Genomic DNA, 17,052 nt, shown 5'->3' with positions numbered 1-17,052 from the left:
TAATCACCAGGGCTCGTGGCTCTTGACTGTACAGGACTACAGTCTCCAGCTTGCAAAGCTCTGATGGTGCAAACATGCTGACTTGCAGTGCGCAGGGATTTGTATTGTGATGAGTGTTTAGCTGAGCTTAACAGGACTGGGAGGTGTGTCAGTTATACAGCCTTCTTCTATTGATAAAATCTACGAGTGAATATATGTCAGAAAATAATTAAAAATAGGCAAATAAGAAACACATAACACTCCATCAGTTTTTAAAAACTAAAACATGGTGTCAACATATATAGGGTTAAATAGCCTCAAATGACAGACAATTTTGTGTGTTTTTTCCTGTACAAGTTTTATGAAAGAATAAAAAAAATACTGTATATTAAAACATAGTGGGTTGAATTTTGAATTAACATTTCCACAGTCAAAAGGCACTGCATATTTTTAAAATTCCTCCTTAAAACAAGGCTCACATCTTTAAGTACTGACAGGGCATCCGCTCAGTGCCAGCTTCCCCCACTCAATGACCATGTTCCTTATTTCCTCCTGAGCCTCTTCGAGGTGACGAGCCTGTGGGGTCCACCTCAGAAAAAAACCTTAGGATGAGAAATGAGCTTGAGTCAGTGCCAATAAATAAAATGTAGATGTTATTTGCACCCAGGCGTCCCGAGCCAACTATGCTTCATGCACCTAGGTGTATGTTCATGGGCATCCTATAGCAATGTCAAAATATATGTTGATACCAACCAGTCTAGAATAGAATAGAATAGAATAGAATATTCCTTTATTGATCCCCCATTGGGGGAAATTTCAAATGTTACAGCAGCATGAAAAAGAAAAGTGAAATGTAACAAAGAAAATAACAATAACACAATTATACAATAACAAATAACAATAAATAAGTAATAAAATAAGTATGTACATAGAGGAAAAAGGTATGTAGCTATACTGCTAATACCTATATACACAATGTGCATTCAGCAGCTTTATTAACCCAAAAATCTGAAACTAATAAGTCAACTGAGTCTAAAAGTAATAAGCCAATGTTGACTCACACAGGACACAAACTCCAGTCTTCCATGAAAAAGTCCTGCGCTTGACCAACTCACCCAACACATCTTACTTTTTGTCGACTGCGTTGCTCTTTATACTATTTCACCTGACTTTCTGGCAGCGCATTTGTGAGTTTCTTTCTCTGAAATTTATGACTTTAATCTAAAAAAATATCCAAAATCCAATGTGATGCCAACTAGCCATTCACAGCATACATTGGGATCTAGGGCTGTCCCCTGAAAGCTGAAAATTTGAATCACCGGTCCCCTCAGTCGACTGAGATTCTTTAAGTCGAGCAGTGTTTTTAATGTCAATATGCAGTCCACTTCTGGGGAGGTTTCTGTCCACAGAAGAAGCTGCAGAGAGAGCGCTCCATGCTTTCACGCTGCTTTCTGGTACCGGCAGAGAGCTAGTACCAGAGAGCAGCGATAATGTCATTTTCTGCTTAAAAGTGGTGAATTTACAGCTCACAACAACTTAATACAATACCATTTCTGGCTTTTGTTTTATATCTAGACTCAACAAAAAATGCTCACATTTTGCACATTTCCTGTCTGTAGTTAGCGTAGTTAGCATGCATTAGCTCTGAGGGCTAACTTCGCTTGTTTACTGTATTACGTGAAGTCACCATCACCCTGAACATCCTGCCAAACCTCATTCAAACTCTCAAACTTTGTATGGAAAAGGGAATAAATAGTCAAATACTTTTGATTCTGATCTGATTCGACATAATTCTGAGCCAGGTAGAGCCAAAGTGGCATCCATTATAATTTGTCATAAGGATGGGTGTAAATAGCCAAATAGCCGCAGTGTGACTATTCTCATCAAGGTGCAAATAAACACTCAATAAATAAAACTCCTGGAAACATCAAACTTAACAACACTGTAAGCTAATAACACCAAATCATTTAAAAATATGATTATATTAAAGGCTAAAATATTGAATGAGCATCTGCTGATGGTCAAAAAGGTCAAAAAGGAAAAGTGTTTGAATACATAACAGCTAACCTCTCCAAAGCTGCAGGGACTGAGGGTGCACTGAGGGCCAGATAGCCAGCTCAGTGGGCTCGTACAGGGGGTTAGAGTAGTAATCCCTCTCCCTGGAGCTCAGCAGGGCCCAGAACAAACAGTGAGTGTTCTCCTTCACTCCGAGAGCACACCTTAGAGGGAAGAGATCAACAGGAAGGTCACTAACACCTTAGATGTAAAGATTGTTTTGAGTCAGCCATTGATTTCCCAACACCCCATCAGGCTTAAAAAATATGACCGACCTCTCCTGATAGCTATTACACAGGAAGGTGCCGTAGTCAGAGGCGTAGGCCTCAGTTGCCAGCCTCAGGAGCAGCGCCTCAGAGAAGCCCAGTGCGAGGGGGAACTGACGCCACAGCTGCCACACACAGTCCAGCAGCAGCAGGAAGACAGGGGCCTCCTGCTGGAGACGGGCATGGGAGTACGCTGAGTGGGCACATCGCTGCTGGAACGGGTGTCCTGCCTTATTTATCCAAAAAGAGACAGGCAGTACAATACAGTGCACTGTTGTTGCATAATCATTTTCTGTGTTAATTCTAGTTTATTAAAAAGGTAATTAATAAAGCTCAGCTGAAATATTACTACTTACCTTCTTGATTAATTTGTGCAACATGGCTGGTCGCTGTTCTTCGGTCTTGTCTAGTTAGTTAACTCTAAAGCATGAACAACTACTTTATGATTTTATAATCTGTTTTTAATTAAACATACATTTTAGTATTAATAAAATAATGTTTTTTATTTGGTCAGTTTTCAAAATACTGTTTCATTGTCCTTGTGTTGACACAGAATTTTTTTTAGCTAAGAAAGATAAAAAGCACTGAGCACTTGGGGGTTATAAAATGAAATATTAAGTTAAATATTGAGTTCAATTTTTGAAGGGTCCCAAAAATATATAAATATTAAGAGGATGATGACAGAAAAAGTTAAAAATCATAATCTTTGACATGTCTTGTAATGTTATTCTCCTAAAATTTTGAGAAATGCTGCACTGGAGGTAGAATTATTGGAAAAGGGAAACATTTGGAAACAGAGACACCAGGGCTGTTAAATTATGTCTGCAACATGCAGCAGACTGAATATGACTTTTTGAAAGACATTTCCTGTTTGGGGTAGAATGTGGAGCAATATCCTCTTAGCAAGAGGTTTGGCCATAACCACATGTGAGATCCGCCTGATAATTGGTGGACAGCTCTGTAGGAAAACCGCAAATGTTAAAAGTAACAAAGATTCAATATGCTCTCACTTTGGACCGTTTCTTTTGACTGTTGGTTTTTTTTGAATGCTTCCTTCATTCTTGATTTTACTGGAAATGACATCTCATGATCAGTAAAACAGATGACAAAGTCATGAAGTAGTATTTCATGTAGCCAAGACTGAAGTACATTGACAAACCAAGGACTACGAGGTAAATGACAAGGTAGTGATAAAATTTCAACTGTGTCCCATATGAGCCGCTTTTAATAAGTTGGAACACTGAAAATGAATATGTAGCAACATTACAGTGTGTATTGTCTTCACAAATTGAACACATTGATAGTGTTCAAGTATTTTAGTTTCCCCTCAGAATTTCACTTATTTGTAAGCACAGAGCTTTGCAAAAATGATCATAGATAGGCCATTCTGTATCTGAAAAATAATAATTCAAAAACTAAATAATTATGTTTTTGGTGATATCACACCATACTATGTTCGTGTGCCTCTAACTATTTGAAGATTTGTTTACTCTATGCAGGGCATAATGTTTTTTGGTTGTCTACCAGCCGTAAATGTGATATCTCAAGGACACCTTGAGGAACGTACTTTAAATTTGGCACAAACGTCTACTTGAATTCAAAGATGAACTGATGAGAATATGGTGGTAAAAAGGTCAAGGTGATATTGCGTCCATCTTATTCTCATAAAAGCAATATCTCAAGAACGCCTTAGGGATTTTTTCTCAAATTTTGCACAAATGTCCAATGTGACTCAAGAATGAACTGATTGAAATTTGGTGTTCAAAAGACAAGGTCACTGTGACCTCATAAACATGTTTTTAGCCATAATTGTGAAAAGAGTTCATACGCAAATTATGGCAACATTTGACAAATATGTCTAATAGGATAAAATTAAGTGATGACATTTTATATCTAAAAGGTTTAAAGGTCAGCTTCACTTTGACATCATAATATTCTGCAAAAACACCTGTCTGGCCTTGATCATTATCATTATGAATGTCTAGATACTTCTGTGTAGTGGGTTAGAAGATACAGTGAAGCATCCATGTTTTAGAATTTGTGGCTTCTTTTCAGCAATAGCCATAATTGAAATATTGTCTACTGTCATGGCTACATATGAGTCTGGGCAGACATGGATGTAAACTATAACTGCAACATTACTGGTTTGATGCGTCACACAACTGCTCGGCTGTAATTCTAGTTTTCCTATAACATACAGAATGTCCAAGATTTTTTCCCACAGGTCTTTGCAAATTAGACATTTTAATGTCATTTAACACACGCTCACCTGTACCCACTCCCTCTCCAGCAGAGCCAGGAAGCCCTCCAGTGTGCGGCAGCATGGGTCCATAATGAGCTGAGCCAGAGTGCTGATGAGCAAAGTGGAGTCTGTCCCTTCAGAGCCGTGAACCAGAACTGAATGACCATCCCTGAACAAAAGCAGTAGATACTACAGTACATCTTTGTTCCTCTACAGGTAAAGGGAAATGCATGCAACAATTAGAGAAACTCTTCTATTTTAGCTGCTGACAGGGTTTCAAAAACATGTGGAAAATGCAATGGGTAATTTAAAAAGACATGGCACAAAAATTTGCAAAGAAATAGTAAAAAGTTAAGAGAAAATTGCCTGAAAGCAAGCAAAAAAAAGTAAAAACAAAAAGAAAATGACCTTAAAAGGTGCTGAAAATAACAATGTAGTTATTTTATGATTTTTCTGTAACATAATTTTAAATATAAAAATATTATAGTCATAATTAAAGCTTTCTGGTCTTTTTTTTCTATTTTTGAATAGTTTTCTAATAATACTCCCCTTTATTTTAAAGGTATTTTTTAAATTATCACTTTTTACTAATGTCTTGCAATTTGTGATACATTTCTTGCCAGTTGGTCATTGCCTTTTTTCCCCATGTTTTTCAAAAGAATTTAAACCATTTTGCTCAGATATCAAAGGGTCAAATAGCATGTGAAAATTATGTGAAAGTAGCACAAAAAACTGATGTCAATTCAGTTTTTGAAAGGGTTACCTGAATAAAGGTTGTCTTTATTGGTGCATTATTGATTATGATGTCCGCACATCTGTATACATGTCCACCCAATGTCTGTGTCTTTTTTACTTCCTGTGATACTTAACTTTACTTTCCCCTTAATTTCACAGTAAGAGGTAACAAGTCTTGCAATAGACTGTCGCTATGGACTAGAATATACTTTTGACAAGAAGTGAGTGCACCTCAACTCTTATTCAATCACAGACACTGTGGGTGTAGTTGTTACCTCTCAACACACTCCGCCAGCAGGCCGGCTGTCGACAGAGCAGTTTGGACGTGAGACAGCCACTTTGAATTTTCAAGCTTGCTGAGCCAACGGTCCATATTATGGGACTCGTCACCACAGGCCTCCACCAGTTTAATAAGACTCTCCTGCAATGCTTTACCCCTGCACACACATATGAAGACAACAAGGTAAAGAGGATTAGTTTGATAGGAGAGATCAGTATCATAAAAAGGTGAACACTTCTCACATACACATACACACCTCTCCATCTGCCTGTGCAGCCTCTTCCAGCTGTTATAACTCGATTTGGACTCAAACCCTCCGCCCGTCATCCGGGCCTGCAGCGCCTGCTGACTGGAGCGCGTGTCAATAATGTAACCTTTGTCTGAGCCATCAATCACAGCCTGGAGGAGCTGCTCGTCTTCTTTGCAGCGCTTCCTGTTGGCCCCCGTCAGCGGCTGACTGCTGCGCATGATCACCTGGAAAGTTACATTGGAATTATTTAGCAGCCTGTCTGAATTGAAGGCTTGCAGTGGAGACACATTAGAGCCCCTCACCATGCCGTTCTTCCTGTGGTAGTAGCAGAGGACTGGGAAGCGCCCTCCCTGTCTGAATTTGGCCACCTTCTCCAGAGTGGCATCGGGTATGTTCTTGGGGACGATGACAGCTGGAGGGTAAGAGGGACACACTGAGTAGCCTCTGTTTACAGTGCTCAGTCTCCATCGATCATGCTGCAAACAGAGGAGGGAAAGGAGATGTGGGCTTGTCACAGTAACTAATGATGACAAAATGAATGAAAAAAACAAAAGTGCCCATTATTTTGAGAATTTATGTTTTTTTAATAAACCTGAGTAAACTTTTGTCAGCGAACTACACACAGTACACTCGTGTTCTCTATTTTTAGATCTGTAACAGCTTTATATCAAAGAATACCAAAGTTACGGGAAACAGCTCTAACATGGGTGGGTCCACCGTCCTCTGCCTATTACACTTGCTCACTAAATTGTTCTCTCTTAAAATCCAAGAGGGCAAATGAAGTTTGTTTACTTTTACTCTTGATTTTCCATTCGTCACTTCATATATTTTACACAAAATTAATAAGTGCAGCACTCTTTAACCTCTACAATCAATATAAAGCTACTGATAGGAGGGCGTTATCTTTAGCTTAGCTTAGCATAAAGACTGGAAGCAGAGGGAAACAGTTAGCCTGGCTCTTTCTGAAACGTGACAAAATCCACTGACCAGCATCTCTAAAGCTCACTATTTAACATGTTGTATCTGGATTGTTTTTTGAGCTTCAAAAGTACACTACAGCCAAGAGGAGGTTAACAGGGTTTAGCATAAAGACTAAAAACAGAAGAAAACAGCAAACGGGGCTCTGTCCAAAATGTAACAAAATTGGCTAAAAAAGGCAAAATAATAATCATAATCATCTGCTCACAAGCAAAATAAAATAAAGCTAAATCTCACTAACGAACATATGATAATTGTGTTTGTTTAATCCATATAAAACTGTAAAAATTACAGGTAGTGGTTTTCTGGAGACTCAATAACGTCAAGACTTCAGGAGGACACTGCTGTCAGTCAAGAAATAGTCCGGCAAATAAAATGCCATAAAAATCAAAACCTTTTGGTTCTACATTTTGGCTTTTGTACGGATTGAACAAACGGGATATAATGTAATGTAGACATTTTTTCTAAAACTTTGGACAGAGCCCGGCTAGCAGTTTTCACCTGCTTACTGTCATGATCCTGGATTTTTGTCCATATTCTGTTGTCTTTTTGTCTTTGTTTTAGGGTTTTCTGTTTGTGTTTCTCCTAGTTTCATGTATTCATCATGGTCAGCCTGTGTCCTGTTTTATTTTGTAGGTTATCTCCTGTCATGTCTTGTGTTACTTCCTGCTTTGTCTGTTTCCCACCTGTTTTTTGTCACACCTGTCTTACATCAGCCTCATTAGCCAGCCAATCAGCTTCCTGCAACCTCTACTGCCTCATCAACTTATTCCCTTCACCTGAGCTTCTCCGCCCTTTTTCTCCATCTGCACCTCATCCCCTAACCTTTTGCCTCCAGCATTTGGGTCCATCTGCTCTACATTACATGAAACTTACAATCATTATGCTATGTTAAGATAACTGGCTGTGGCTTCAAATATAACTTTAGTTGAATTTATGGTATTATGGAATTTGGTATCCTCTCATCTAACTCTCCGGAAGACAGTAAAAAAAGCATATTTCCCCGAATGTCAAACTATTCCTTTAAAAACACCATTTGACAAATTTAAAGATATGCTACATGTTCTGGGAACATTGTGCCAATAAAACATATGCAACAATGCTGCCCTTGAGGTCTTCCCATCACCATGGCAACATGCTATTCCCAGAGGAAGGTGTCTGTCAATAAAAAACGAATTCATGCTGCGTACATAACATTCTGAAGTTAAGAGAAAACAAATGAAAGCTAAGCAACGGGGATATCCTGAATCCTGACCCCTGCATTCAGTTTCCTTGGCATTTTCCTGTCATGCGGTTGTTGGATCACTGTTGGGACGAGCTGCCTGTGTCACTGTGTGTGTGTGTGTGTGTGTGTGTGTTTATGCATGTGTGGTTACATTCCTGTGCAGCAGAAACAAATGTGTAAGATACAAAGATTTATATGTTGCCTACAAGTTCTTTCATTTGGTTGTAGTGCTTTTCAGGGGACGAGAGACCCCACTGGTCCTGCAGGCTGACATCAGCGGGTCTGTAAAAGAAAGGATACATCTCCGACACACGGTCCAGACAGGACAGGGTCTGGAGAAAGTGAGAGAGAGATTGTCATAAGACTTCAAAAGACAATCTTATCAGATAGAGAGCACAGAAAAGGGCAAGGAGGAAACAGTGCTGAATTCAAAGACAGGATGTAAGATCCTATCGTAAGCCAGAAAAAAACTGATTTCTTTCTCCATGTGTGTTTCAGGGATACCTCGATGGAGTGCGCGATGTTGAGACACTGCTCCATGCCTGGGATGTCCAGCTGGAGCACACGCAGGTCTTTACACTTGATGGTAATTGTCCCTGAGGATCCAGACATCCTACACACACATTAACACAAATGTTGCTATGATTCTTGGAAACAATACCACTTGTGTCCACTTCCCCCCTCAACGTCTTGTGTTATGACTCAAGCAGCGCAGACAGTTTGACTCGCAGCAGAAAACGAAGCCTGGCTGTGTGTGGGAGGGTGGCTTTCTCCTGCCTGAAAAATGGATGTGTAACCCCTGAAATATATTTAGTTGTTTCAGGAAGCTAAGAGAAAGCTGTTAGTAGCAAGCGACACAAAAAATGGCATGTGTGGCGGGTGATGAGAAAAAAGAGTTGCTGTAATGTAGTTAGCAAATTTCCTCCTGCAGCACTGCAGGCAATAAGAGCAGCGGACACATGGCAACACAGATAATGTCCAACCTTTGACTGCGGCCTGTGTTAGAGAAGAGGCCGGAGTAGGCCAAAAGGTTTTCCACACTGGTTAAAAAGATTTGAGGAATAATGGAATTAGACATTAATTAGGCATTCACTGACAGTTTTGGTGTTGATTAGTGAGATTATTTGTTGGGACTATAATCCTGAGAATAAAAAGAAATGTATAAACCCTTATCAATAAAGGTAGAAGTCACCAGAGGCCCCATCCCATAATACAATATTATCTCTATGCTTAAGTCGCAATACCATATTATTGTGATTTGCTGAGTACTGAAATAACATATTGCGATGAATTGCTTTTTTTTCTTGCCATTTTCAATTGCATTTTGCCAAAAGCAAAACTTTGCAAAGATTTATGTTATCAGATAAGATAGAAGAAGTAAATAAAAGTAGATAGAAGTACTCAGGCTGTTCATCTCACTTTTATCATATTTATTGCGACAAAATGTATCTGTTGGACTGAAAAAGCAGTTGATTTTATTATGATTATGTAGGCTACTAAAATTTTAAATTGTATTTGAATTTATAATCATTTTTTAATAACATTTTTTTTTAATTGATACTTGACTTCCGTTCATTGATGTGCACACAAAAATGTGCAATACTATGCTGTATATATCAGTGGTGGATAAAAGCCATACTTGAGTAAAAGTACAAATTTCTTACCAGAAAATTACTTACTTACTTTAAAGTAATTAAAATATTACTTGAGTAAAAGTCATACAGTATCTGATATTTACTGTATGTAACCATCAAAAGAAATGTTATGATATAAAGTATTAAAAGTAAAAGTACAATTAAATGCTGGTGATGAAAAAGCAAGTGGTTTATTTTCTTCATAACACGTACACCACGTTAGAAATGGAGCTTATATTACAAAAAACAAGGTCTTTTTTTTTTTTAACAAATTAAACAAAATCCATCTTTTCCTTTCCTCCCATCCCTTTATTTATCTGTCTGTCCCTCTCTCTGTTCTTCCTTTCCTTCCCTATTTTGTAGTAAGTTATTAAAATGCTTAGAGGAAATGTGTTGAAGTAAATGTATATGTCTTATTTGAGAAATCTAGTGAAGTTAGAGTTAAAGTTGACAGAAATATAAAAACTTTTATAATTATTACTTCCTTACATTACACTGCTTATATATAGGCATAGATAGATAGATTATCAGATTACACACTTATTAGACACTAATTACTGTTCGTGTTAAATTCATTCGGTTTTTTTAGAAGCAAATGGGGGGCAAATAACTGTATACGTATGTTTTATAAATTCATTTATGATTCAACTCCAGACTTGTTGATTAGATGTATATTGCTGCATTGATCACCTTTTCTCAATAGCATCGATGTTCCTGAGGAGCAGTAAAACCTGCCGGCAGCTGCCCTCCTCTCTGTCCGAGAACAGCAGGTGGTGTCCGGTGATGCACAGGGTGCCTCTGCTCGGCGGGTGCAGCGGCTGTCGAAGCACAACATCCTCCACATTAGCGGTCTTGATGTGCTCAGAAAACTCCATCAGAAAACTCTCCGCTGCTGCTGCTGAACTTCTCACTGCTCAAGTGGCCAAATGACTTCCTCGCCTCCGCTGTGAGAAAACGGGAGCTCCGTCCTCTCCTCTGTCCGGGTAGCACAGCAGTTGTGCTCTGTTTGTTTAATGATAAGGAGCCTATAAATAGATTGTTTTTGTGTGATCATAGCCAGGCCTTAATGTTGCTGCAAGCTCCCTCACACAGGTGGCTGGGCCTGAGCGCGAGGCTGTAATGGAAATGTGCTGCTTGAGGCGACAAAAGACGGAAGTGCACGTTTCCTGAGAAAAAGCAGCGCTGAGATGTGTGACATATTGCTGGTAAAAGTTTTTGCACGTTGTGGGCGAGAGAGAGAGAGGCTGCAGTGATCTGATTGTTAGCTATATGATAAATTGCCACTAGATGGCAGCATAGCCAAACGTTGAAATCTAGTTAGTTTACCAAGTGCAGGAATGGATAAAGTATTTTAGTCTTTTACTTTAGCCGAATTAGGCTAACAGTAACACCCTAATTACAACTAAAGGCTCTACATTCAATCACGTAGCCTACTTATGAATGCACCCTACATACCAAAGAAGAAGATTAGAAGTTTAAAAAAAAAAAAAAATCAAAGGAGTAAGGTAGCCTATATATGTTATTGTGTTAGTATTACTGAGTGCAAGCACCATTTCAGTTTTTGTACATTTCACCATTTTTATACCGTTTGTTTATTTGATACATTATAGTTTAGAAAGTTGTATTAGTATTAGTGCCACACTGAAGGAAAAAAAAAGATTTTAAGAATAAAGTCACAATTCCAAAGAAAAAAGTCACATTGCTTAACTAATGTCCCAATTTAAGGAGAATAATGTCATACTATTTCAAGAAAAAAATCCTAATGTTACAAGGACAAAGTCACAATTTTAGAAAAAGTTAAGAAAAATTCATAAAGTTGGGTGATATAACTTGTATATTTATGGAAAAAATCTCACCTGACATTCTGTCCTTCATCTTTTTTTCTCTTAAATTGTATAATTTTATTCGCATTCAATTCTCATGAAATATTAGGTCTTTTTTTCTCAAAATTACAGCTATTCTTGTAATATTATGACTTTATTCTCAAAATTCAAGTTTTTTTATATTTATTTTTCAATATGACCTCAGTCCTCCTATGTTATGTAGATTCTTTTTTGTTAGTTTTCAGGGGGAAATATTCTTTTACTCACTAGTTTGATTACCTGTAGTCACTTAACTTTTTGCAGAAGTTTTCAAATACAAAACACGTCTTGTATTATAGGCTATAGAATAACGTCATTGTAAGAACATGTTACAAGTGTCACTGGAGTTTTGACTACTTTAGAAATCTTTTCTCTTAAATGTGTTTGGAGGTAGGTGACGCTGTGCCAGAGACCCAAACCCTACTACAATCTTAAAGTGCTCTTTACACATTAATGCATCAGTAATAATAAGACTGTTAATTAATATAGGTTAGGCAATAATGCACCACTCACATTATCCATTAGCATGATGCACTTTTTTGTTTCATAGGGCACAGCTGAGGGGGGCACATCTAATCATAACAGAAACATAACCTGTGGTTTGCTGCTGATTAGAATATTCTAACATAAATTTGAGAAATATGGCAGAGAGTGAGAAGTGTACTAGTCAACCCTAGTCATGTCTTTTTTGTGACCAATTGTTTTTATTTATTTTCCACACAACTTGCGGGTATAAATCAAACAATAATTGCTGTCAATATGACAGACATAAATATCAATAATAACAAATGAAATACATATTTTACATCCCCTTTACAAATAGAATAAATAAATAACTTTTTGTATCATATTAAACAGCCCAACAATAGATACAGAGAAACAAAAAAAAAAAAGAAAGAAAATACACCTGCATCTATTCAAAGCTCCCCAACCCTAACCTGCCCCTTCCCCGTGGGTCTTTCTTTAACTTCCATTACACATATTCCCATACCTTTTTAATGCACATCTTTTAACTGTAATGGAGTATTTCTATATTGTTTCAATATTACCTTTTCTAAAGTAAAGCATGTGAAGACTTTGTCAATCACTGGTGAGGTTAAAAGTAACATATTATACATAAATGCATAAAGTTACTTTACCACTTAAGCTATGATTAAACGTATTATTATTATTATTATTATTATTATTATTATCAAGTAGTCTAATAGATGTAGTGGAAAGAGAGTAACCAACTGCATGTAGAAAAACCTCCAAATTCCAAAAATAATTGTCCAGTAGCTTATTTGCTGCTGCTGCTGCTGCTGCTGCTGCTTTATTAATGCATAGTTACTTTTACTTTGTATTTTCAATCAACAAGTGACAAACTTTGTTATGACGTGTTAAGGAAGTTGGAGAAAATTTAACTTCCTTATATTAAAAAAAAGAAAAAAAACTGATCCTCTAAATGATCCGGCCTCTCCGTCCTCTGCGGGATGGGCGGTCACTGCTTCTTATCTCCCTATAAAGGAGGTGAGGACCTGTTGCGCTCCAGTCGCCCAGCTGAGAGCGAGCCCCACATCCCTGAACACCGCGTTCATCTCTGCGCAGATGGATTTCAAAGAGTTTGGAGGAGAGTCCTCTGAGGGGGACACGGAGGACCTGGACAGCGTGAAAGCACTCACAGAGAAGCTGAAGCTGCAGACTCGCAGACCGTCCTATCTGGAGTGGCAGGAGCGCGTGCAGAGCCGGCCGTGGAGGGAGACTTGCCCTGCAGACAGCCCGGGATCTGGAGGACAGGTCGTGTCCATGCCTGCTCTTCTGAGAAATGAGAACTCGGAGGTGTCTGTGCGCAACATCTGCGGGTTTGATACTATTGATGATGCTTTGGAGTTTCTGAGGAAAGAGCTGGTGAGTAAGTTTTTAATTTTACGCAAGATCTAATACACTGAAAAATTATGATTCATCTTTGCATAGAAAATGTTGCAAAGAGCCTGTCAAACCAAAGTTATTTGCAAAATCTGCTTTATGCATATGCAGCGGCGCCCACAGAAATTTGTCTTAGGGGTGGCACTGACAATCTTGGGGTAGTACACTCAAACCACAAGCCATAACTGAATTTCAGGAACTTCCTGATGTAGATGAAAACTGTGTCAGTACTAATTATCTGACGTGTTTATACTTGTAGGGGCACAGTTAATATTTTGAGTTCCACAACAATCCTGCTTTAATGTGTTATCTATCTGTACATGTTAGGCGATTTATTGCCCTTCTAATAGGCTGGTTGTCATTTTTCTTCTGGGTCCAATGTATAGGATTTAGGGGAAATATTGGCAAAAATATGATAAAATATAATATAATTTAAAATTACAGATGTTTTCTTTAGTGTATATTCACCTGAAATTAAGAATCATGTTTTTGTTACCTGAGAATGAGCAGTTTATATCTACATATGGAGCAGGTCTTCAGTTATGGATGTCATGTTGCATGTTGCTGCAGTTGCCCAGAATGGACAAACCACATACTGGCTCCATATAGGGCCATTTGACTTTTTCATTTGTCATTTTTGCATTTTTTGCATCAGCCACCATAGTTAGAAACTCATCTGCAACAAGCAGCACTGGAGAAACACTGATTTGTAAAATGGAAATGCTTAATTCCGTGTTTTTACAGGTTTAAATCGCCTGATCTGTGTGTTTTGGAGAGAAAGAGACCTTTGCGGATAATGTGACTCTCTGTAGAAGGCTGCAATTACACTGCAAACACACTTAACCTTTAAAAAGACAGATATTCAGCTTTAATTTGAAGGGGAACATTGATTGAAAGGAACAAAACATTTATTGGGAACAAGCCATCTCAAATTTAGGGGAGAGTGGTGGGCACCCACAGAACCTATTCTCAGATTTAACCCTTTGGTGAGCCTGTTCTGGTTCATGTATGTGTGTTTGGCCCTCTAGTTTTAGGATGTCTAGTTTTACAAGATACCTTTGCACTAGCTTAAAAAATGAGCAGACCACAGTCTTTCAAAGACGGTAATATCACCCTCCATTATTTTCGGCATGTCCCCTTCTCTTGGGGGCGACATTGTGCGTTTGTGTGAAATAGATGCATATTTCCCTACTATACCGCTAAGTCACCTCTCAGGTGTCAGTGAGCTGCTCTGCATGAATGCCTGACCTAAATGAGAAGATAGCACGTCTGACTTCACGCAGTCCTGACAGCTCAAAGAAATAGTCTGTGCAACAACATGATGTGTGTTTTCTCACAGTTTGCAGCCCTCATAATCCACATGCCAGGGATTTACACACTTTGATAAGAGGATTAAAAACTATGATAAGACTCATGAATCCAACCTTCACATACTTTCTGGTGTCTCACTGACGCTCACTTTCTTTTTTTAAACCCCCCCACAAAAAAAACCCCTCACCTGCTGGCTCCTCAGAGGGAGATGCAGGTTCAGGACAACCGTCTGGCCCGTCAGCTGATCCATCTGCGTGGGGAAATCCACAGGCTGAAAGTGGAGCAGGTGTGCGACCGCCACAAGGAGATGCTGGACGATGCGACATACGAGCTGGAGGAGTGTGGCGAGGAGTCGGACCTGCTGTGCGACATCCCCATGAAGGCGGCCTTCGCTCTGTCCACGCCACTCAAACACCTGGGCCTCACTAAGATGAATATCAACTCCAGACGTTTCTCACTGTGTTAAAGCCCGTGTTCATGTTACTGAGGATGTTCCCATGGCCTTGTCTGTGTTTGTGTTGGCTTGGTAGTCTTACTTCCTCCTTGGGAGCTGTTGATAGAGTGAAGGGTGGATGCCAGCTATTGGTGCCCAGGAAAATGACTGTGCACCTTTGCTTGACATGCATGAGGAAGCCTCAGTGTGCAGACCTGTAGGGGCACACACCCTTAACACAGACACACCTTCCTGCTGGACGCAGCCCGGCCTGCTCTGCTGTTGACTCAGTCATGTTACTGTAACTGGAGCAGATAGATGAAGGCTTAGAGATAGACTGAAATGTAAAACGGGCATTATGTTCAATATCTTATATTCAATTATGTTTTTAACACAGATTCACTTGTGCCAAAGAAGCGCCAAACAGTTGACTGAAATAAAAAAGTGAGACGGTGGTATATCTCGTCAGATAAAGGAAATAATTACCAACACTAATACCCTTTAATACAGCAACATATTCCAGTTGTTGGAGCTTTCATCAGGATACCGTCCCGTCTATATGTTCAAAGAAAGTGGGAGGTCACCCTCCAGCATTTTTCCTCCTGTTCTTCACAAACCAAATATATCTTCATAACCTCACCGCTGCAGTGACAGGACCCAGGGGGCTGTGCCTAAAGCATTTTGTTTTCCATTACCATATCCAGACGCTGCAGAGCACAGATTGGAAACTATATATGGCTGGACAGTGACCAATTGTAACTTTAATGGGTTTATTATATAGCTTATTATTATTAGTAACAGCTGAGATATTTTTGTTAAGTGATATTTGGCATTGATTCTGTTAAATATAAAAAAAATATATTATAACCATGCTCCTGTAATATGAATGTACCTGTTTGACTAACGATTATGAAATAAAAATGCCTTAAATGTTTTTTTCTTCCAAATTCAACACAGTGTTAAAGAGACTTTACCTTATCTATGTCGCTTGTAAATTGTGTTTTTCAGCATTTAAAATATGAATTTTAATGTGGTTGGAACATGTGCTTTGGACTGCTTCTGTGCATGTGTCTTTGCACAATCTACTATTAATCTTATCTTGGTCATGTCACCACGCGCTCACATCACATCCATCCTCAGTCTTAAAGCCATCTTGCACAATAGTCTCTTCTTTCCTGCCACGAGACATTCACGACCTGGTGTAATATCCAAGCATGAGAATGGGGCCCCAGAGGGATGTGCAGAACCACAGACATTGTTGGACATAATTAGTTGAACAAGAAACCAAATATGCCTTGGCAGAGTGCGGCCACTGTGTGAAATGAGAGCATAGCATAGGGCTGCTGACATGATCCTAATGTGGCATACTTCAGGACACGGATGACCTCATATATGACGCTAGACCTGAACATTGGAAATGAATATCATATGGAAAATGCACAGAGGTATTGTACCTTGAGGCCTCATTCTCCAGTGAATGCTTTCATAATAAAGCTCTGAAGACTTGTGTTTCTCATGCCACTCAGCTGTGCCCTGCAGATAGTTTCACTTGACCTTTTCCCCATATCATACCACATCAACCAGTGAGCAGGAACTGGTACTAGACAGTTTGTTGTGAAACTTAACAAGCTTAAAAGTGTGTGATATTTGAATCGGTTAGAGACTGTGCTAAAGAGTATACGAGTAAGCATTAGCTGTAAAACAAAACCTGCATCCGCTCACATAAAAGAGACCAGCACCTGCATTGTGAAGTGGGTGGGAGGAGAGTTGGAAAACTTTTTGCATATTGATGATATCTCAGTTTGATTGCGTAAGAGAATGTGATTTCCAACCACATTTCTGAAGCAGTGACAGCTGTGGTAGAGGGGAAACTAGGAATACCCTTAAAGGCTCACAA

The 17,052-nt window shown here is 39.0% G+C and overlaps 2 protein-coding genes across 3 annotated transcripts; one reads left to right on the top strand and one right to left on the bottom strand.

Annotated features, from left to right (window-relative positions):
• Positions 1-234: 234 nt before the first annotated feature.
• Positions 235-10,755, bottom strand: LOC121953376 (myotubularin-related protein 9). 2 transcript variants are annotated; one of them, XM_042500426.2, is made up of 11 exons: positions 10,335-10,755; positions 8,994-9,050; positions 8,515-8,623; positions 8,217-8,342; positions 6,110-6,283; positions 5,814-6,031; positions 5,553-5,714; positions 4,570-4,711; positions 2,310-2,530; positions 2,047-2,198; positions 235-581 (listed from the first exon to the last, which is right to left on the bottom strand). In XM_042500426.2, the coding sequence occupies exons 1-11, from the start codon at positions 10,517-10,519 to the stop codon at positions 463-465; spliced, it is 1,665 nt and encodes a 554-aa protein (XP_042356360.1). In that variant the 5' UTR covers positions 10,520-10,755; the 3' UTR covers positions 235-462. The 2 variants fall into 2 exon arrangements, with proteins under 2 accessions (XP_042356360.1, XP_042356361.1); XM_042500427.2 differs by lacking the exon at positions 8,994-9,050.
• A 2,261-nt stretch (positions 10,756-13,016) lies between these two features.
• On the top strand, positions 13,017-16,089 carry fam167b (family with sequence similarity 167 member B). Its single transcript, XM_042500844.2, has 2 exons — positions 13,017-13,393; positions 14,925-16,089. The coding sequence occupies exons 1-2, from the start codon at positions 13,094-13,096 to the stop codon at positions 15,186-15,188; spliced, it is 564 nt and encodes a 187-aa protein (XP_042356778.1). The 5' UTR covers positions 13,017-13,093; the 3' UTR covers positions 15,189-16,089.
• Positions 16,090-17,052: the final 963 nt, after the last annotated feature.

The sequence above is a fragment of the Plectropomus leopardus genome, chromosome 14, assembly GCF_026936395.1.
Source record: "Plectropomus leopardus strain MGB_pleo_1.0 chromosome 14, ASM2693639v1, whole genome shotgun sequence".
Classification (NCBI taxonomy): Eukaryota; Metazoa; Chordata; class Actinopteri; order Perciformes; family Serranidae; genus Plectropomus; species Plectropomus leopardus.
Note: the sequence above shows the minus strand (reverse complement) of the source record. Positions and strands in the feature narration are given on the sequence as shown.